General features: G+C 37.6%; 1 protein-coding gene across 4 annotated transcripts in view; it reads right to left on the reverse strand.

Annotated features, from left to right (window-relative positions):
• Nucleotides 1–23,202, reverse strand: part of MKX (mohawk homeobox) — a 70,907-nt gene that overhangs the window by 37,665 nt on the left and 10,040 nt on the right. For all 4 annotated transcript variants that reach the window (XM_032349724.1, XM_032349728.1, XM_032349726.1 and 1 more), the window contains exons 4-5: nt 20,355–20,508; nt 19,592–19,930 (exon numbers count right to left, since the gene is read on the reverse strand). In XM_032349724.1, coding sequence (XP_032205615.1) covers nt 19,592–19,930; nt 20,355–20,508 — 493 coding nt within the window. The remainder of the gene's footprint in view (nt 1–19,591; nt 19,931–20,354; nt 20,509–23,202) is intronic.

Here is a 23,202-nt window from a genome sequence, read left to right on the forward strand (position 1 = left end):
TTCACAGTCGCTTCTGCTACAGTTACAATTTGTAGTCTGTCTGGCACTGAGAATTCCAACTGTAGTCTCTGTGGTTTAAATAAAATGTATCTACAGCAGCTTGGAGCCATGTTTTAAAATGTTCCATGTTATTTTAGTTCAAGGACAAGCTTTTAAAATTAAAAGAAAACTTTGGCTTTAATTATAGATTAAAAGTGAGGCTTTTTTTTTTTTGGAATGTTATTGAGTCCAACTTTTGGAGAAAGCACTTAAAATTAAAAAAAAAATAATTCTTCCCCTAAAGTAACAATCTTCATTAATATAGGAAGATCAAAAAATGGAAAGCATACACTCACACATAAAGACAACATTTTTGTGGTTTTAAAACTATGATAGTCACAGTTCATCTATTCGGTATGACATTTTCCGGTAATTTCTGTTACATTTTATGACCAGGATGCAATGCTTTCATAGGTATTACTGCTGACACAATGACAGGCCTAATAAAAGGCAGTTAATACTGCTGTTTAACTGTAAATGTAAAAGAAAAAAAATCCCAGTATCTTAGAATATAAACTTGTGAAACATAAAGTTGAGTTATATTGTTCACATAACCAAAAGATTCAATGCAGGGGTATTTGAAGACACCAAGTGCCTACACTGTCGTTAAAACTTGATTCAATTTAAATCTAATGTCTGTGGAATGTATCTATTCGGCAATTCAAGGCACAGTCGTGTTTCCTGTGGATGTCTACAGAGTGGCTTGAAGCGGAAGCCTGAAGTCAAATACACAAGCAGAGGCTGTGCATGAAGCTTAGACTCAGGCTCCAGGAAATGCCGGCTCCTGGCCGGCCCTCAGTGCTCTGGGGCCGCTGAGGATGCTATAGGAAGGAATCTCACTGTATGTAGTCCTGCTTTTTGCCTCAGTAGATTTGCTGCCCCTTCCAAGGGAACAGCTCTCCCTAATAAAGGGGCTCACCACCCTTGTTCCTTGTGGTTGCTTTATCTAAGCTCTCCCCATGTTTGGACTCCACAGCTGTCAGAAAGATTGCTTCAGGCAGATGCTTGCCTCCCTCTGGCCACTGTTGTGCCCCTGGATGCCTTCTCTCTACAGAGATGCTCTGTGCTTCCTCCTGAAGTCTATGGCTTGTGTGCCATTGCCTGTCCTACAGAGGAAGCTCTGTCCTAATGGCATCATCTCCAGCCTTGAGCGCTCATACTGGGACTCTGAAAGAAAGAGCCTGCATTACGACAAAGGAAGTGATGAAATAAATTCTGGACTGAGGGTTGTAATCAAAGATGGAGGAGTCACAAGGCTGAGAACAATCTTCTGGAATGGGGAAACGATTAGGTTGGCCCAGAGTAGCCGAGGAGGCTCCTTTCTTATTCTCACAGATTCAGTCACTTACAGACTTGCAAGTTCCGCTTTCAAAATAACCGTGTGGGAAATGGGGATGATAATGGTGGTACGTGCCTCACGGGGTTGTTATGAGGATTAAGTGAGAAAATGAGTGTTAAGTATTTGACAGAATGCCAGGCAACTGATAAATGCTCAGTAACTGACAAATGCTCAAAAAGCTACTATTACTGCCATTAACGTGCCCTAAACTATCTTGACCACACTGCTTTTGGCCCCTCACAGGTACCAGCTGTCCTGAGATAAAGGCCTGCAGCTCCGGATCAAGAACCATTAACTCCAGAGGACTGAAGGGGTAGACAGCGTACTTACTATGACCGGTGGGGGACAGAGCACAGTGCAAGGACACAGGCTCCTTAGAAGCAACAAGGGGGAAGAAAGCTTAGAAAAGGAGGTGGGAGGATCTCTCAAAAATAAACTCCCATCTTTGTAACTTTTCCCACGTTTGGGAAAAAGTAAAAGATAGTGGTCCAGAGCAAGGTTTTAGAGTCAAACAGATCTGAGCTTGAATCCTGGCTCTGCAGCTTCACAGCTTATGTGGGCAAATGCGACAGACCTCTGTTCTCTCATCCTCCAAAGAAGGGCAGTAAGAACAGCATGGGGTTATTGCAGGCGCTAAATAAATCAGCACGTTGAGGGTAAAGCACAGTGCCAGGCATGCAGGAAGTGTTCAATATATGGCAGCCGTTGTTTCTACATGTAGCGAGTGTTCATCACCCCACAGCGAACCATCTAGGAATCTACTTTAGAAATAACTTGTCAGTTCTCTGATGATTGCCTGCATGTTAAAATGCTAGCTTCAGGGCACCCAAATGGCTGGTAGTTGAATGTCCAACTCGCAGTTTTGGCTTAGGTCAGGATCTCAGGGCGTCTGCTTGGGATTCTCTCTCTCTCTCTCTCTCGCTCTGCTCTCCTCCAGCTTGCATTCTCTCTCTCTCTCAAAATAAATAAATAAAATCTCTTAAAAAATGCCAGCCTTGTGTTATGAGACAGAATGTATATTGTTAAGGAAAGCAAGGCTAAGCAAATGTATAAAGAGAATATATAATGTGTGATTTTTGTGCTCATATGTAACTAATTATGCAAATGTCATCTAATTTATTTAGACAAGATTTGATTTCCCAGTTTAAAGCCTATTCATATCAAAGCAATATATTTTTTGTACTTTATAATTAAAAGATCACACTAATGATAATGCTTATTTTCTAAACTTTTGAGATTGAATGGGTAAAACCTGATCTAAATCCCCTAAGTGATCTCTGCTGGAATAGGCAGTATTTTGCCCTCCTGACTTTTTCCCCATTCTTTGTGCATATGTTATGTTTTATGTTTCAAATGGGATTGCAGGGGTAATTAAGGTTGCCAATCAGTTGGCCTTAAGATATGGAGATTATCCTGGATTATGAGTGGGCACAATTTAATCATATGTGCCTTTAAACTCAGAGTTTTCTCCTGTGGGGGTGCAGGACAGAGAGATTCAAGTGTTAGAGGGAATCAGTGCGCTGTTGCTGGTTTGAAAATACAGGGGAAGAATGGGGCCTCCTCTGGAAGCTGAGAGGCAAGGAAGTGGGGACTTCAGTCTATAATCATGAGGAAATGAGTTGTGCCAATGGCTTAAATAAACTGGTGAGTGGGCTCTTCCCCAGTGCCCCCAGATAAGAGCCCAGTGTGACTGACCCCTTGATGTCAGCCTAGTGAGACTCTAAGCAGGGAGTCCAGTCATGAGTGCCAGACCTCTGGCTTACAAAACTCAGAGATAATAATGGTGTTAGGTTGTTATATGTGGTAAATCGTTATGCACCAATATAAAACGAATACATTGGCGTAAGAACTGATTTGCACATTATAACCACAGCTGTCTCATTCAGATCTGTCATGGTTAAATAATTAAAAAATACTCCTTTTCCGACTGTGGCATATAAGCTCTCTGTCCCTAGCAACCTATGTGCCATGATCTCAAGCTGGCTTTCTGGCATTTCTCTTCTCCTTTTTAATTCAAGGCCTTCAGTTATCATTTTCTTAGAATCAGTTCTTGGATATACTGCTGCCCATTAGCATCTCCAACAGAGGGTCAGCAGGCTCACTGGAAAAGAAAGCCCTTTAAATCCCGATATTCCTGGGGTGCCTGGGTGGCTCAGTGGTTTAAAGCCTCTGCCTTCGGCTCAGGCCATGATCCCAGGGTACTGGGATCAAGCCCCACATCCGCCTTTCTCTTCAGCGGGAAGCCTCCTTCCTCCTCTCTCTGCCCACTCTCTGCCTACTTGTGATCTCTGTCTGTCAAATAAATAAATAAACAAATAAATAAATAAAAGCTTAAAAAAAATCCCTATATTCCAGGAAAACCCTTGTGAAGGGATCTGCTGCAATGTCTGCCTAAGAATTAGTTCTGATATTTACTGTTTATTCATTTTGCCCAACACCAGATCAGCCAGTAATAATATGTAAAGCCCTTGGCCTCATCGGAATGATTCTAGCACCTCAAAGGATACACGATAGCATTTGATACATGATCCAGGGAAAGACCCACCTAGTATAACAGATACCGCATTACACAATGACCATAAAGTCACCACAAGCAAAAGACTCTGGAAATTTAGGTGCTCCAAATAAAAGAAGGTGCTACTCTAGGGAGATATTAGGAACAGTGACCTATTTTAAATTAATTACTGTTTAAATAGCACAGTTTCCACATGTTGACAGCCGGACAATCAAGCATATCCCTGAGGGATGAAAGAAAATTCATAGAAAAGGATTCTGTGGTCAGTCCACTACTGCCCAGAGACATGGGAATGTGGCGAAATACTCAGTCAGCTTAGCCACAGTTGAACAAACTGAGGAAGAATCTGGATAGCAGAGCCCTGAACAAAGACCATGCACTTTAGTTTTTAAAAAAGAGAGAGAGGGAGAGGGAGAGGAGAAAGGAAGGGAAAGGAAGGGAAGGAACAAAGAAAAAGAAAGATATTAGAGAAAGCAAAGATATCCTGACATTTTCACAATAAATCAACTCTATACATTTTAATATGCGATTTATTAATGTGATATTCTTGAAATGTGATAATCCTTTCCCTCCCATGGTATCTCTTTATTTTGATGTATAACTTTAATCAGCTACATTTATAGCACTAGTTAAAAATTATTAAAGTAATCCAAGTACAAAAGGGTAAAAAAAAAAAACCCTAACAATCTGAAGCACATGATTATTTAATGTCCCATTAATTGATAATTTTGCTTGAAGGAAAGATTGGAAAAAAAGGAATGGAATTCTTAGCTCCTTGTGTTTACTTAAAAATTCCCAATAGTAACCACTCAAACAAAGAACTTAAGTTTTCCACTGGAAGGGTGAAAAGAAAAGTCAGTTCTAGCATGCCCTGTCACATGCTTTAACTACAAGGTAAAATAGTATGGATTCAGATTCTAATCACGTTTCAAAAGTGTAGTATTTATTAGGTCTATGACTGCTAAGCATTACTATATCATAATATAATTACAGGCATTTTAAAATTTAAATTATATTTAGCTCTTTATTTCAAGCACTGCAGTTTGGAAAGTCTTACCATTATAATGTGTCATGTTTATGTACATGAAACCCAGCAAAATTTTCTAGGGGTTCTCATATTTCATTCTGTGTATAATTATTCTTTATTTATTATTCCTTTGATATTCAGAATCTGTACATAATTCCGAATGTGTGTAAATTCCCACTAAAAACTATCAGCAACAAACATCTTTTATGAGAAAATCATTTACTAACAACAGTCTATATTACAGAGTTCCCTTTAAGATGGTACACTGAATAAGCTTTATTTATTTCTCTCTCAAAAGCCCATTAAAATTACAGAATGTAATTAAAAACAAATCAGTGCCTAGCAATGCTCAAAAACAATAAAGGGCACCATGGTCAAATCAAAAAAGTCGAGAAGTTCATGAAAGTTTAAATGCATGTGGCATTAAATTGACGAGGAAATCTAAACAGAGAACCACAACTCAAAACAGGTGGAGACCAAGACCATGGCAGTATGTGAGCTGCTTCTCCCACCAAGGAAGACACCACAAGTCAGCAGTCCACAGAGAATAAAGCAGGCCTTGGGAAGAATCATGAAGGTTACCAGTTAAAGCCAAGACATTGGAAGAGCTAGGCCATCCTTTTCCTTCCTGAGCCTACAGACCACCTCTAGGTCACCTGAACCCAGAGCACAGTTTCTATAAATGTTCTTTTTTTTTTAATATTTTATTTATTTATTTGACAGAGAGAGAGAGCGAGATCACAAGAAGGCAGGCAGAGAGAGAGGCAGAAGCAGGCTCCCTGTGGAGCAGAGATCCTGATGCAGAGATCCTGATTCCAGGACCCTGAGATCATGACCTGAGCCGAAGGCAGAGGCTTAACCCACTGAGCCACCCAAGCGCCCCTCTATCAATGTTCTTTAAACAAGTTAGGGGACTTGTACAAAGACACTCCTAGCAAAGGCATTAGGCCATGAAGAGATGCAGAGTAGAGATTCAGTTAACTTCTGATCTCTATAGGGTTGTGGCTCTTATGAAAAAGGAGCAATAAGAAAAAAAAAAATGATGTTCTTGGAAAATGAAAACAAGATACCAAAATTGAAAGACTGCAGTAGAAAGGTTGATCGATAGAATGGATAGGGCAACGCTGAAGACTAAATGAGTTACTTGGAAAAGAAAGTTGAGATAACTGCTCGGCACATGGAAGGGAAAGGTGAAGAATGTGAAAGGGAAAGTACAGAACCAAGGGATCCCAGGCCAAGATGATTTTAGAGGTGGACTCTTTCCAGTCCTCAAGATCAGAGAAAAGCCAGTCCTTACGTTGTGTAAACTTTTCCAGAGCAGAAGAAGATGGAGCATTTTCTAGCTCATTCGACAAGACTGGCATAACACTAATATCAAAATTGTGCAAGGAGAGCATTAGGAAAAAAGAAAATTATAGACAAATCTCACTTGAGAATTTTGATATAAAATGGTTAAATAAAATGTTAATAAATCAAATCCAGAAATATATTAAAATAATGATATACTGTGATAGAGTAGAATTTTTCCCAAGAATTCAAGGAAAGTTAAACACTATGAAATTTACTCTGTACAAGTAAATTAAAGGAGGACAAAATTGTCTTAAAAATTGTGAATTAGCATCTGATAATTATAATAACCTATTTAGTTATGTGTGCATTCTGGGAGCAGGGAGAATCTTTTATTAAATAATCTAGGAATGGAGAGAGAATCCCTCACCTTGATAAAGTGATTATATCAGAAATTTTCTGCAAACATTATACTTAATAGTAAAACATAAGAAAAATTCTCCCCCCCCTTTTTAAAAGATATTTTATTTATTTATTTGCCAGAGAGAGAAAGCACAAGCAGGGGAAGTGGCAGGCAGAGGCAGAGGGAGAGGGAGAAGCAGGCTTCCTACTGAAAAGGGAGCCGGATGCAGGACTTGATCCCAAGACCCTGGGATCACGACCTGAGCTGAAGGCAGATGCTTAATGACTGAGCCACCCAGGCACCCCAAGAAAAATTCCCTTTAATGCCTGCCATCGCTACCATTATTCAACATTGTTTTGGAAAATTTGGTCAATGGAATGTAATAACTAGAGAGAGGGAGGAAAAGAAAGAGAGAAAAGAGGAGAATAAATCCATAAAACTCTTACTATGTGAAGGCTGTATGTTTGTGTGTACTCTGGCAATCCAACTTGAGAAAATACAAGACAATATAAGAAAAATACAGAAAACCCAACAGATTTCCTATTTATCAGTGATGACTATTATCATATCTAGTAAATAGGAACTCATCCACAATGGGAACAATAAGAATGACAAAATGAAACATCTAATAATCTAATGAGAAATATGCAAACCTTATGTAAAGAAAACTATAAAAATTCATTGAATGTCCTGAAAGATAATCAGAATAAATGGAAAAATATACTATATTCCTGAATGTAAAGACTTGATATAAGCAGGATAAAAATATTTCCCAAATTAACATATAAATTCAGTGCCATCCCAAATGAATTTCTAAGGAAAATTTTTAAAATGACATTTGTCAATCTCATCCAAAGTTCAACTGGAAAAGCAAATTCAAGCCTTGATGAGAATATTTAGAAAAAATTGAGAGTAGACATGCCCTACGATATGTCAAAATGCACAATAAAGCTACAGTCATGAAAAAAGTGTGCTACTGATGTAGGAGTATTTTAAAAGTTTGGTGGAATACATTATCGTCTAGGAATAGACATATAGAAAGGAAGGTAGAGTACAATAAAGGTAGCAATTCAAGTCAGTAAGGAAATGTGGAAGCACTCAATAAACTGTGTTGGGACAAACTGTGTTGGGGTAAAAACAGAAATCAGATCATTACTTCAGATAATTTACAAAAAAAATCTTAGGTCCATTGTCAGTATATAAATGTACAATTAAAATAAGAACAGTACTAGAGGAAAGAGTAAAAGTGAACTTTTCTAATCTTGGAATGGGTCTTCCTAAACATGACGAAAGACATAAAGAACACATTGATATATTTAATCATAAGCCTTCTCCCCTCTTGGCCTCCTAACCTCTCCTCAGGGCCCAACACCCTCCTTGGGCAAAGTCCTTTACCTGCCACCATGGGGGGGCTTTCTGTTGCCATATTTGCTGAAGCTCCTTTGAAATGTTCCTGAGCTCAGAGCCCAAATTGGGAGTGATAAAATGGTAGGCACTTAACTATGACTTTCTGTCAACTGCAGGCTTCCTTTTCTCCTTATACTTATGCACACCCATTTTACACGTGAAGGAACCAAAGCCCTGGTTAATAAAGGGACTTGCCTTGGAACACAGACCTAACTGCTAGCAGTTCCAGCTGAATATGGTACTTCTGGTTTCAAGGCAATGCTTTCTGCTCTTCCCACCTTATAACTTCGTGTGGTCTAATCTGCAAGGGGGTAATTTCAGTTCAGGTAAGGAGGCTCACTACAGGGAAAATGTGAACACAGCAAAGTCATTTTCCAACCACACTTGAAACAGTAGGAATTTAACTACAATCAAAATAAAGATGAAATTCATATTGCTTCCACAGAGTCCCTACTTAGCCTTTACACCATCATTTTAGTTAAAGCACCTGAGATACAGGATGAAGTCAAATAGAATATAGATAGATCATTTGCCTTTATCTTTCTGTTCTGAGCCTCCTATTAGTATTTCGCTGAGTGTGTATGTCAGGGGGTGGGGATTAGGGACGGTATTTGGGGGTTGGTAATACGTCATGAAATCATAAAGTTGAGGTTTTTTATATTTTCCTAATGAGAGGAAAGTTATTGTAACCATAAACTAAATTTTACTGCTTCAATCATAGTAACCGTGAAATAGTCCTCAAACACCTTTCAAGATAGTTGAAAATTACTATTCCAGATGATTTATGTTTATACTTTTTAAAACACATTTTAAGAAAAAAATATAAATAAAAAAGCCTTCTGAAGGAAAAAAGTACACAGGTTAGACAAACCGGAGGCCCCATGGGTTATGAGTAAAACTGAATTGGTGCCATATTTCTGAAAAGGTCTAAAATAAAGGAACCCAGGAGACCCAGTAAAAACTAAGAGAAGACCAATTGCACTTCTGACAAGGTTGTGAAAAAACTCCTGATCCAGCTGGATAGACTTAGCAGCTCAGAAAGAATTAAAGAGAGGAGGAGGAGGAGGGGAACAAAAACAACAACAACAACAAAACAAGACAGAAAAAATGTGGATAAGACAAGGATAAAAGAAAATGCGAAACAACAATGGCACTCCAGCTCAGCTGCAAACTAGCAAAAGCTGTGTGGGTTCTCAAGCAGCCACAATATTGCAGCCATCTCACTGAACTCGGCGAAGACATCACACCAAAGGCACTTGGCACCAAGTAACTTCTGGCCAGGGATTTTTTACATTTAGAAATGTAAGACCCAGTAACACTTAAGGAATTCTCCCTCTCGCCAGATAGCCATCCTCTGGCCCTGAAGCCATGTGACAAATGATCCTGAATACCACGTTGCCTTTTATGCATCTGTTGTCTAAATCAGTGTAGAAACTGGAGGGAGAGACTGAATTCTGGCCCTTAGCAAAAGGGTACATTTTAGTGTCATAATGACAGTCTTGGCAGAACAGGGCATTCTTACTTGAAATGTCACTGCCGTACTGAGAGCTTTGTCCACCATAACCTGAGTCTGGCTCAGTTGAAGGGACTATCAGTTCTAAGTTTTAAATACACAAGCAACTATGTGAAAATTTCAAGAGCAAATTGTTTCTTGGAAATCCCACTTCATGAATGATTGTCTCTGACCACCTTTCAACACTTGAGAAGGTTTCATTTTCATTTGTGTTATTTTCTGTTTTAATTTTATGTTACCAAAATATTCCTCTCAAAATCACCATTTAACACTTTTCTGTTCTCTTAATATATTTAATGACACATGATCAAAGGCAAAATTGCTTTTGTGTCTTATGTGATGGGTGGTGTGTGTGTATATAACGGCACCAAAAAGGGAACACATTCTTTTTATCAAAGATGTTCGCCTTGGTCACTGTATCCAAGATACTCTAAAGGACAGAAGCGGGTGGGCAAGAGACTGTTTGTAACCTCATGTGCAGGTCACGGATAGTGGCAGACACAACATGTGCTTGCGAGTGTCCTGGCCACAGAGCCATCAGTAGGGGCTGCCGGATCTGTGAGACAGCTTTAGTTTTGTTTTTTTTCTAGGTACATCTAGCGGTGTGCCTGGCTGGAGGAAATGCTGAAAGTGAATTCGACTCTGCAGGGCCTCAGCATATCTCGTACCACGGTGTCCTACTTGCCCGAGAAAAAGAATTCATGGCTTGCTTTTCAGACTGGGAAGACCTAAAATTGTTGGAAGCGGATGAGCCATGTCACTGCTTAAACCTGAGACTAGTCTATCTTCCCCAATGATTTTCCATTTGGGTTGTTATTATCACTCAAGGTTTTTTTTTTTTTTTCCTTTTCTGTTTCTTTTTTAAAGATTTTATTTATTTATTTGGCAGAGGGCAAGACAGCAAGAGAGAGAGCTCAAGCAGCGGAAGCGGCAGAAAGAGGGAGAAGCGGGCTTCCCACGGAGCAGAGAGCCTGATGCGGGGCTCGATCCCAGGATCCTGGGATCATGACCTGAGCTGAAGGCAGGCCTTTAACGACTGAGCCACCCAGACACCCCTTAAGTTTTTTTCTGACCACTAGCAGGAAAGGACTCAATGTCTCCAGTGTTCACACAAGGAAGAGGGAAGATACCACTGGTCAGTTTCAAAAGCCACCTTATTTTCCTAACTACACGCAATTTCTATTAGAACTATGACTACACACACATGTAGAAACACACACAAACCAGCAGTATTAACGTTTAGACATTTTCTGGAAACGATTCATGTTTTCCTTAGTAACCAAAGGATGACCCCTAGGGTAATGATGCCTGTTACAACCTGCAGTCCATAAACCTACGTGAGGATCTTTCCACTGCAGCCATTGAAATACAGAGAATTTTTAAAATGCACACATACCTAGCCTAAGTTCTTAAAAGTTCAACGTAATGGTTTAAGTATGCACTTTCATTTTAGAGTGAAAGTCAATTAAGAGTACCTGAAATTGCCCAAAGCAATTAGAATTATTGTGCCAAGGATCTGGATCATATCTCCAAGCAACCAAACAACGCGTATCCAAAAAAACCTAACAATTTCAATGCCTAGGATACAGCCTAAAGCAATTTTCTAACCTGTTAGAGGATCCTTTACAGTTCACTGTTGGATTTATAAAAATCCTTGACTATTTCCTTCTTTAGTACAATGAAAATGAGAGAAATTGGGTGACAAAGTTGTTAAAGGAAAAAAGGGACATTATGCCGCTGTACCTTAAACGTGACATCCTTCACCTAAACTGAAAACTAAGAGAAAACTCAGATTTTGCAAAAGAACGATTTCTTTTGTGAGTGAACAAAATTGTTAAATGTTTTTGCTTCCTCAAAACTCACAATTATAAATGGTATAATTTCTGGTGGAAAACAAGTACAGAAGCTTCCAAAATTTAAAAGTACCCAAATTCTGGTCTGGAAGAAAACACATATTTATTCTGAGTAAAAATTTTGTTACATCAACAAGACACATTTTGACATAAAAAAAATACCTGTTTAATTTTAGAAACAACGTAGGGAGGCAGAAGGGAAAAACTCACTGCAGCTAACCAAAAAAGAAAGAAAGAAAAGAAACCACTTCCATATTCATTAAATAGAATGTCTTGTTATTTTCACAGACAGTAAAAACTTTTTGACATCTTTTTTCGTCCCAGACTGGAGAGGTGTCAATGGATCTTTTTTGGTCTCTTCAGTGTGTAAAGAGTTTACAAACCTAACCAAATATAGAATTAGTGGGAGTTATGCACTTATGTTCCTTATACATAAGAGAAGAAAAAAAGGCCCCTTTATGCCAGCTTTGAGTTCGGCTTGAATTTTTATGACTTATTTAGAAGCCCTAGGGAATGAAAAAAAAAGTCTCTTAATGGAAATACTGACACAGGCTTAAATATAGTGACATGAACAAGCACTTCTATGAAACAGTACCAGGATGTGACTGACCACACCAGCAAGGCTGAAATGCAGACAGTTTCAGACAATCAATGACAACTGACTGAATGCCAGGAAAAAAGTAATGGCAAGCTAGAGAATCAAAATTTCAGGTTGATAAACTTGTTTTTAACAGGAAAAGATGTAAAAATGTATGGGATCTTTACTCCAATATATGGAAGAGAAAGAAAATGTAAAATGTAAAATTTCTGCTAGACTTTCTCCAATTCTGTTACAGGACTAAAAAAAGTCATTCTTAAAAAGTCAAAGCTGTCCTATCAGTCCTGAGAGATGTGGTAGAAGAGTTGAAATCAGTGGATCTAAATCTGTGCTGTGTTTCTCAGATCTTACTCACAAGGCTATGTGCTAGATAGAGAAAACAAATACTTGTTTTTATCTGTCTATCTGCTACAGTTTTTATTCTTTGGCAGATTTTTAAAAACTTTCCATGTACCATCCTTGCATTTTCCTGAAAGTCGCTTTTCTTACTTGAAAATCGGTTAGTTTCATTTTATACTTTCTAAGTTATTATTTTGAATCTCTTAAACATCTCATAGTTTTCAGCTACATCTTGTTTAATATTTTCCTCTGGCTTTAACTTTTTTGCAATTGCCTTTTTTTTAAAGCCGTTTAAACCGATCTGAGATCATTTTCTTTCTCTTGTCATGTTCACGGACACAGACCAACATATATCTGTGTACATTAAAATGTCTTTTACGGTTTGGAAGGCAAGCAGACCAAATCATTAAAACACTAACTCATTTAAGAAACAGTTATGGGAAAGACACTGTACTAAGTGCTAAGGGGGCTATAAAATGAATACAACGCCACTTCAGGGCTGAAAGAACTTTTAATACAAGTAAGGCAGTGAGCAGCAGCACAAAAGAGGGACAGAATGTAGCTGTAGTTCAGAAAAACAGCATGTCTAACCGTCACACAAGGACTACTCGTGTTCTAATCATTCTTAGGTACCATGTGGAAGAAACACAATGTGAAAGGCCAGAAAACATTAGGACCAAACACAATCCTAAAAAATCTGTACAGTTTCTAAACCAAGCTGCCATATACTTTCGATTTGTCTGTGAGCCGGGCTGTAGGTCTCAGGATTTACATTCACGTTTTTCAGACTCTCATATGATACCAAACAACAAAGAAAAGTGAAGGAAAAGCTACCCCCGGAGGAGGCAGCAAACCACTCATACCAACAGTTGTTCTTTTTGTTCTATTTTTGTTTGCCATTAATCTCCCAGTTTCTAACAGTAGATGGAACACTTAGGCAATTTCACTTAAATTTCGCAAGTGAATCCATAAGGGAAATTCAATGTTAACAACCGAGCTACTTTTAAATAGTCCATATGAACGTGTTTGGTCTTCATCACCACTGACAAACATTTAAAAATCTATGGTGTTTAGAATATCATGCTGAAGTTTTAATAATTCTAGAGTAACCCCACGCCTATCCAAAAGTCAGAACTTCCATAGATCTCATCTGTAAGATTGCTTCTTTGGAAGCAGTAATTAGGAAAGAATCTCTTCCAACATGCTCTCAGAAAGACATCATTTTTTATTCAAAGGTGTGAGGGGCAGATTTGGGATTGTGGTTAATCCTAAAATTACTGATTTGAAAGGGTGGAATATCATATAAAAAGCAACAGGAGGGGGCACCTGGGTGGCTCAGTGGGTTGAGGCATCTGCTTTCGGCTCAGGTCATGATCCCAGGGTCCTGGGATGGAGCCCCACATTGGACTCTCTGCTCAGCAGGGAGCCTGCTTCCCCCTCTCTCTCTGCCTGTCTCTCTGCCTACTTGTGATCTCTGTCAAATAAAAAAAAAAAAAAAAGCAACAGGAGGAGGTAGTTTAGAGAAGAGACGATATTGAAGCACACCCCACATGTTGCATTTAATATCCTAAGCTTAGGAGAGCAGAAAATTCTCTATTTCTAAAATCAGTACTGAAATCTCACTTATGTGGAATACCTCATTCCCAGATGGTATTTGATAGGTGAGGTATTATTGTACTAAGGATACAAGACAAGGAATTGGATAACCTTTCAAGTATCCTTTAAATGTCACTAACTGGGCTGGTTGATAGAGGGTTTTATTATTCTCTGTTGGAGTACACCAGCAGTCATTTGCATGCCAGGAAAAGGATGTCTGGAATGATCCAAAAGGGCAAAGCTTAGTTCTTTCACTGAAAACAAGGAAGTGACAGGCACAAAAGAGGAAATAAAAGAAGATAAAAGTATCCAAAACAGACTTACTGGTCAACAAAATCCCGTACAGAAACTAGCACGTACACAGAAACACACACTATTTTAACAGCTGGCACCTGACAAAGTCTTCTCTTTTTTTTTTTTTTTTTAAAGATTTTATTTATTTATTTGACAGAGAGAGATCACAAGTAGACAGAGAGGCAGGCAGAGAGAGAGAGAGAGGAGGAAACAGGCTCCCTGCTGAGCAGAGAGCCCGATGTGGGACTCGATCCCAGGACCCTGAGATCATGACCTGAGCCGAAGGCAGTGGCTTAACCCACTGAGCCACCCAGGTGCCCTGACAAAGTCTTCTCTTGACTACCAGGAGGCTTTCTTGAAGCTACCCACAAACACAAAACCTAAAACTGATGAAACATATAAATTAGTAGTGATTATCCACTGTCAAAAAGTTCTGCCAAGACAGCCCTTTAAATCTTTCTTCTGCTTCATTTAACTGTGGTTTCTTTGATGAGCAGCTTAACACAAAACACAGGGCTCTGGTGAGCCTAGAACAGGGCCTGTGCACAGTGGCTCTTATTAGACATTTCTGTATGTGGAGTGAATGCATGAAAGGGTACCGCTTATATGAGCGGATTGTATCCCAGAGATGTACCTGTGAAGTCAGCTCTTAGAACAGAGAGTGCACTTCTCCCAAGAAGTCATGCTGTAAATTAAGGTTAAATCCCAGGCTAATCCAGGGCTTTATGGAACTCATGGGCATACTTGGGTTTTACCACTGATAATGCCAGTTTAGATTCTAAAGTACATGTGTATGCAGGAAGAGAGAGAAAAAAGAACATCTCTCTTCTCCTGAGGGGCATTGTTAGCCAAGAAAAAATGTTTGGAAATGGGATTTAGCCTCTGGCATCCTCCCAAACTTACTTTCTACTTCCTAGTTCCTCTTTCCTTAGTAACCAAAATCCCTAGTTCTGTCATTTTGCTCCAATGGCGGCAGGCCATCCAAATGGACTCTACGTTCCAAAGAATTCCATGCACCAAATAAGTGACTTCTTTCTTCTCTCAAAATCTCAATTTCTTCAGGGATAGTCACCTCAGTCAAGTGGAGGGGAAGCTAATCTAATTAATTCACACTAACATAGAAAAGAGTTCTATCCACTTATATGCTTTTGCCCCACCAGATGTGTCTAATTAAGAGGGATTTTAGACAGTTTAACAAGATGAAGTTTAAACATTCAGCCTCTGGGAGCCGGTTAAATTTATGAATTATATACTAGCAGAGCAATGGGGCTCAGAGAATAAACATTCGAATGTACTAGCCATTTATAAGCTGATTATTTGTGAGCTGCAAAAAGAAAGAACATAACAGGGACTTCCTCAAGCCAAGCAAAAGAAGGAGGGGAAGTCCACACGTTTTATTTCAAGACTTGCCGATTTTCCCCTCGTCAGTACACTTCTTAGAACCTCCCCCCTCTCTCCTTCGGTAAAGAAGGACATTTGATAGGCTTTTGAGGGTAAATCAACTTGAATGCAAGTGAGGAAAGGCTCCAGTGAGGACTCAACTCTATAAGGTGGCCCAGGTGGCAGATGGCTCCTTCACAGATGGTCCCATCTGGAGAATATCAGTACTGATTCAACAGAAATAGAGGTGGATATTAAACCTAGAGTCCTCCTCCTGGTACCTTAGAGAGCAGACCCACCCAACACTACAGGACTTGAGGTCAGTTTGTAATAGGAACTCGCTCCATCAAATATCTGAAAATTGTCAACCATTAAGCTAACATAATGAAAAGGACTGTAATTTTAATTTAGATAGCTTAATTCAACAGACAACACTGAGTGACTAACTTTTCTCGAGTATTATTTAATTGTATTTAGAAGCAGTAACCTTAAAAATTCAAATTAATTTTAATATTATAATTTCTGTTGTCAGAAATGCTTTAGTCAATATTTATTGAAAGCCTAGTAGGCCCCCTGAAAAGAGAGCTTTTTTTTTTTGCTTTCTGCACGATGGGGAGACTGCAGATTACAGAGAAATATTTAATGTTTACATAAAATCAATAAAAACATGTTTGTATTTACTTTGATGTTGTCAATCAAGTGGAGAGGAAGCTAATATGATTAATTCATACTAACATAGAAAAGAGTTCTATTGCCTCTATGGTTCAATTAGGAGTACGACTTCATAATCTAGCAGGGTTTGCCCTCCTAGAATTTAACAAGAACAAGTGAAGTGAAATTCAGAGATACATTATCCTTCCTCACACCAACTCTTTCATTTGGTATTTGATTCCATATCATTAATGAAATGCATCATAAGATAGCAAAAACAGGTGGAAAAACAGATACAGTGGTTTTTAGCATAGATGAACTAATAAATTACGTTTAAAGGTGATCTATTCTTGAAAAAGAATTTAAAAGATGAAATCTTTGCACTACTATAAAACTGGGGTGGGGGAGGGGAGTGGTGTTTAATAGCAGATTTAGAGGATTTCCATTTAGGTGAAGAAAGAAAGATATAAACAGAAGGAATTGAAGGAATTCAGCATAAGCCTGTATGCCAGAGAAAACCATAGCAGTTGCTCAGAAAGTATTTATTGAAATCCCCTGTTCTACTATTTATGCATGAGCGGTAACCCAGCTAAAACTGTAGCAACGTTGTCGCTCGGTTCCCCCAGAAGACAGCCCTTTATTGTTTCAGGCTGAGATTTAGCAGACCAGTTTCAGACCACCAGTCTTTCTCAATTCTTTATCCACAAAACCAAAAAAATTTATTCTGTTCTTTTTAAAGTTTATACACACGCATGCAAAACCAGAAGTTTACGTGTCTAGGCTGCTTTCTCATTGCTTGCATAACTAAAAAATAGGTTTTTATTTAAAAATAGAACTTGGCACATGAATGGGCCATTGGATATTTTAATAAAAAAAAAATGGCCAAGATCCTTAACTTCAAGAAGCATCAACTACCCAGGCATGCTATTCCCTCTTCGGTTTTCTATTTTATCACCTTTGAAAAGAGCATGAATTTTCAGGAGATTCATCACATTGGGTAAATTTCAAATTTGTTTTTACTGTGCAGCATAAAGAAATTTATAAGAAATTTGTAAAAATAATAGACCTTCAATTATTCCATCTATTCAAAATTAATTTTCATTGTTTCCAAAAATCTTGTTTTTGTCTATACATACTTGTACTGTCATAACTGCATTCAGTGTCTCTATTTTTAAATTGTTTTTCACTTAACCTTCTGTTACCAATATTTCTCATGCTGTTTCAAAGTCAGCATCAGTATCGTAAATAAAAATGTTGATTTTTATGCTATTCTAATCCGGTTTTGGATTAGGATAAGATTTACATTTTTAAAACCTGACATACTTCCCATATTTTTACATGTTCCAGAAAAATGCATAAAGCATGAGAGTTAATTATTTCTTCAAGGTTTGGAAAAAAATCCAATGACTCTATCAAATCATGTGTTTTGGGAATGGAGTTTACTAAAAACCTTGACTTTTGGGGTGCCTGGGTGGCTCAGTGGGTTAAGCCTCTGCCTTCGGCTCAGGTCATGGCCTCAGGGTCCTGGGATGGAGCCCCACATCGGGCTCTCTGCTCAGTGGGGGGCCTGCTTCCCCCCTTTTCTTTCTGCCTTTCTCTGCCTACTTGTGATCTCTCTCTCTCTCTCTCAAATAAGTAAAATGTTTTATTAAAAAAAAAAAAACCTTGACTTTTCCTGAATTAGTGGTGTTTACAACTTTTCTCATTATAATTTTATAATTTAATTTGTGTGGAATAATACCAATTCATTTCATCTACACATTTGTATATAGTATATTGTCAAACAACTATACATAGTACAGTACCATTTAAAAAACTATTTTTAATGACTTGTATTGATTGCTGTACCTCTTCACTACCAATGTTAATCTGGGCCAGTTTTTGCTTGTTTCTCTTAGTATTGCTTTCAAAGAGTCAACTCTTTATTTTTCAGCTTTCCATAGTAACTTTTTTGTTTTTATTCTTTTTCCAATTCTCTATACTTAAATGACTTGATTTCCTATCCTTACATATCTCTGTAAATAAAATTCATGAAGCTCTGAATTATCTCCAAGTTCTGCTCTGGTCACATTAGCTAGATGCTAGTGTGTAGTTTTAAAATTTTGTTATTAGCTAAATAGTCTTTTATTTTTACTTCTTCCTTGGCCAATTATTATTTACAAGACTAATTTTGTATCTCAGAGCGTTTGGAGTTGTTTTCATTATTGAAGCTGGAAATGCAAACAGAAAATGAGGTTAAGTCTTTAAAACTAGATTTTCTCTGAAACCTCACAGATAATATATCTTATAACCATTTGTGGACAGAAAAGTAAGATTTCTAATTAAATAATCTGGAATGTGTATTAAACAGACCAAATTTAAATTCTTTTATAAAGCTCTACTGTTCACATATCAAGCTTCCTACAAGGACTACCTATAATGTCATTTGCGTAGTGTTTAGCAAAGGGCCAGCATATTGTAACTACTCCATGAATGAGTGGTGGCAGTACATGTAGTCATCGCAGGCTAGTAGTAGTTATAGTCCCCCTACCCCTTATGCAAGCTAAGCTGCACTATTTATCTAGGAAGAGTAACTAGCTATGTGTTCTCGGTCTGGGTTTTCTTATCTATGATATAACATGGCTGGACTAGATACTTTCTGAAGTTATTTCCAGCTCTAACATTTCTAAATTTCCTTTGTTGGCATTTTCAGGACCTGGACTCTATCTACACCAGATGTAGGTCACACATATCCTTTGTTCTGAAGCAACTTGCTCAAAACTCTCTGAAAACTGAAGTGAAGATAGAAATTTTTACCAAACTTACTATTCCATCAGAAGGTTTTGGACAGGCAGAAATCGATTAGTTATTTTTGGAATAAAAGTAAAAAATTCAAAGCTATTTATCAGCCCTACTTATGCTTTCCAGGAATAAAAGTAAAATTTCCAAAGCAATTTAAGCCAGACCTACACTTTCCCTTCACAAGAGCCTTGGCACCCAGGTTAATTTGTGTTCATTTTCCACCGCTATTAGCAATCAAGGAATTTAAGAGAAAAGATGAAATACAAAGTGTTTGCATGGCTGGCTACAATTCAGGGCATTCCTCCTCCAAAAATGTATATTATTGAGATTAAAGATGGGTATTAAGGATGAAAACTCTCATCTTTATTTTTAAGGGTGAAAATCCCCAGTAGACCATCATCTACTAACAAGCACATCTGGTAATTAAAAACAAAAGCTTTCAAATTAAATTTTATGGGCTATCTGTGAATAATCTCATATAAAAGCAATAAAAAGTATGTCCTTATACCTGCTGAAATAGACCCCTTGTTGGGATTTCAAATAAGGTGTTACAAAAAGCACAGACTTACCTGTACGGTAGACAAAGTTGCCTTCGGTTTCTGATGATGAGGGAGACACCAATTCTTCCTCGAATTCATTGGAACTAAAAGATCCCGAATGGTTTCTTTGCCTTGTCTTTCCCATCATGGCAGCATTTGTGGCCATGACATGTCTCAAAGAGTCGTTAAGGTAACGATTCAATAAGCTGCTCTTGTATTTGGGGGGTGATACGTAGTCCTCACTGGCCTGTGACTCTGGCCTGATCACTCCAGCTTTTATGACTGAGCTCTCACTTTTAATCACAGGATGGTGAACTGGATTATTATAGCCCCCTTCATTTATGTGGTTTCTTGGAGGATTTTCTCCATCTAAGGGAGAAAAATATCAGTAGGTAGTACTTACATATACTTTTCCCCAGCCACCAAACTCTTATAGTTAATCATTAAATATATACATAAAGAAGGAATATTTAAAAGTATATAAAATTATCTTTGATACCCAAGATTAATTTTTAGGCAAGGAAGCAGGAATCTATATAATCTCTCCCTATGGTATTTTATTTTTAATGAATTTCACAGAAAATGTTATTCTGACACATGATAAATCTATAAACAAGAGGAAATAGCCATAATTCTGTTGGTCATTTATAGTATTGTAAAAGTGAAGTTACCTCATGCAGTAAAAAAGAACCATTATGGCACCATGATGTTTTTGTGGAGTCAACCTTAAAAATAGCAATTGAGCTGAACTTCTTATTAACAGAGGTAAAGCAAAATAAAAATATTAACAAACCTTCAGAACATGAATCATCGCTGCTTACACTAAGCCGCTCAGCGTTTCCTTGAACATACTTGTTGTACAATTTTATTCTTAAAGCCCAGCTTAAATCTGGCTGTCGAACAGTGTTCTTAAGCCGACGTCGTGCATTAGCAAACCAATTTGACACCTAAAAAAGTTTTATTTTTCAATTAACAAAACATAAAATATTACCCATCACATAATTACTTTCCCACAAGAAGCTAAGCCTCTCTCAGTATCTCTGATCATTAAATATTCTCAGAATGTAATAGTACTAGACAGCCATTCCATTCACTCATTCATTCAACAAACATGTGCACACACTACAGAGACTGAGCATACACTGTATTCTGGGAATAAAAAAAAAAAAAAGAACAGCTTTTGCCATCAAATGCTCAGTCTAGTAAGAGAGGAAGGAGAAGGTACAAATAACTTTAATATAGAAAATAATGTGATAAATGGTTTAAGAGGCATTAAAATAAAATGATGCAGGAATCCAAAGGAAGAAAGGGTTACTTTCAAGACTTCATGAAGAATTAAGTGAAGCGTTGAAGGAATGTGTCCAGTATAATGGGTAGGGAAGTGTGTTCCCAATAAAGAAGATATGGGAAAAAATATAAGTCAAATTTGAGAAACACCGTGGTGAGTGAGGAAAAGGGAAAAGTTAAAGATGACCTTGAATCATCCCTGTGTAATCAAGAGAAGGATAGTGCCATTTTGAGAAAGAAAGTAGAACTGTTTAAGGGTGAAATGATGTGCTTGGTTTGGGGAGTGATTAATTTGAGGTACTAGAAAAGCATGCAGGTGAGATGTGCAGCAAGAAAATAAAACTGTTATCTGAGACTTAAGGGAGAGGAAGAGCAGATGTGGGTCAAACACACAGAGGTGACAGCGGCAGCTTGGAGTAGGTAGAAAGAGAGATGATTGAAGACCAAACCCTTGAAACCTCCAGACATCAAAGGGGCAGGACTATAAAAGAGGAGCTAGCAGAACAATCCGACATAGAGCAATCAGACAAGCACAGGGAGAAAAATGCCTGTAACACCTGACTTTAAGTTGAAGGTCAAGTGCTTCCAAAGCCAATAGCTGAAGGCAAAGAAACAAACACTGCACAACAAGGTGAAATTACTTCATTGTTTTTAAAAGATGTTACTGGATTTCCAGAAGTTAAAATGGTACTTGAAAATTCCTTTAAAATATCAGGCTATCATCAGGAAAAAAAAATATGTAAATAACTGAGGGGCCAAAATTTGCTTTTAAAAGAAATGAAATATGGAAATGAAATGAAATATGGAAAGAGAATTAATTATATCTTTCTGCCAGTTATTCTAGAACATGACTCCACATTATTGTAATGGTTTATGTAGCAATGCTTGCACTGGAAGTTTCTTTTTTTCTTCATTTAGGTTGATAATGTAAATATACAGTTTTTACACATTGCTAATTATTGAATGGACCTATGATGAATCCTACTTTTTAAGAAAACAAAACCACAATTCTTTTCCTCTTTGTCTCCATGGGTTTTAAAAATATGGTAGTTTCCCCCAATTTACACACACACACACACACACACACACACACAATGTATATATACATACACAGAAAATATATCATATATTATACATATATATATATTTTCAGTATTCATTACCTCCTAGTGCCTTAATAACTGTCCCCTTAATTTTATGTGCATTGATGTAGTAACTCACCATGACATTGCAGAAAACTTAGTCTTCAACAATATCATCTTCCTATCAAGTTGTGCTATTATAACTACGATTTTAATCTGGGTTCAAATTTTAAGTCTTCTCCAGCCTCTATAGACAGACAACCTCTGGGACTATTCATTCAATAAACATACATTGAGTAGTTCGTGTGCTCTAGCCATGACATGATGGTCAATGCTAAAAATCTTTAAGTGTTAGGATAAAATTTGTCCCTGCCCACAGGAAAGGATTAGCACAGAACTATGTATTAACTGGGAGACACTGGTGAACATTTAGTATGGAAGCACGAAATGCCTGGTCCAGTCCTCAAACCTCCCTCTATTCTCCAAGTCATGGCTGAAGTACTCACCCATATCCTGGATAGTAGTAACTGGGAATTTTAGAACATTTTTTTTCTGAACTTCCTTATCTTCCATTCTATGCACTTGAATGAATCTTAACCACTACCACCATCAAATTCAAGTGTTGATATACCATTATGATTTAATTGCTTAACTTCTTCAAATCCTCATTAGTGTCCTATTACCTATAACTGGTATAACAGAAAGAGATCTGGTTTCCTGTTCTAAATTTGAGAAAAATGCATGAATTTAGAGAAGTCACTCAACTTTTCAGAACTTCAAGCCCTTCATCTATAAAATGCATTAGGTGTTACCTAATAACCTTGCCAACTCTAAAAACTAAGATCTGTGAATATAGTCTATGCTCTCCTACAAAATTACTAATTTATTCCCCTTATATAGCTGGTGCTAACCTACCTTCTGCTTTTGAACAATAAAACGTGCGTGTTTATGTCCCCTGACGTGCAACTTCTCCTATGCCTATGTCACTTATATTTTTAGAATTCAACTTCAAAACACATTTATTACTTTCTTTACTAAATATCATATAATTCAGAGTATCCTTAAATCATAACTAACCATGAATTTTAGCACAACCATCACATAGTACAGTGTAAAATTCAATTCTTATGGAGCCCCTTATATTTTATTAAAATGCTTAGCTTTCAAATTTCCAAAAACATTAACATACCATAATTTTAACTACAAAAATGGGGACCATTAAGTGTCATGGTGGGATTACAGTTTTACATATATAGGGGTCATATCCTTTTT

The sequence above is a fragment of the Mustela erminea genome, chromosome 6 (assembly GCF_009829155.1).
Source record: "Mustela erminea isolate mMusErm1 chromosome 6, mMusErm1.Pri, whole genome shotgun sequence".
Taxonomy (NCBI): Eukaryota; Metazoa; Chordata; class Mammalia; order Carnivora; family Mustelidae; genus Mustela; species Mustela erminea.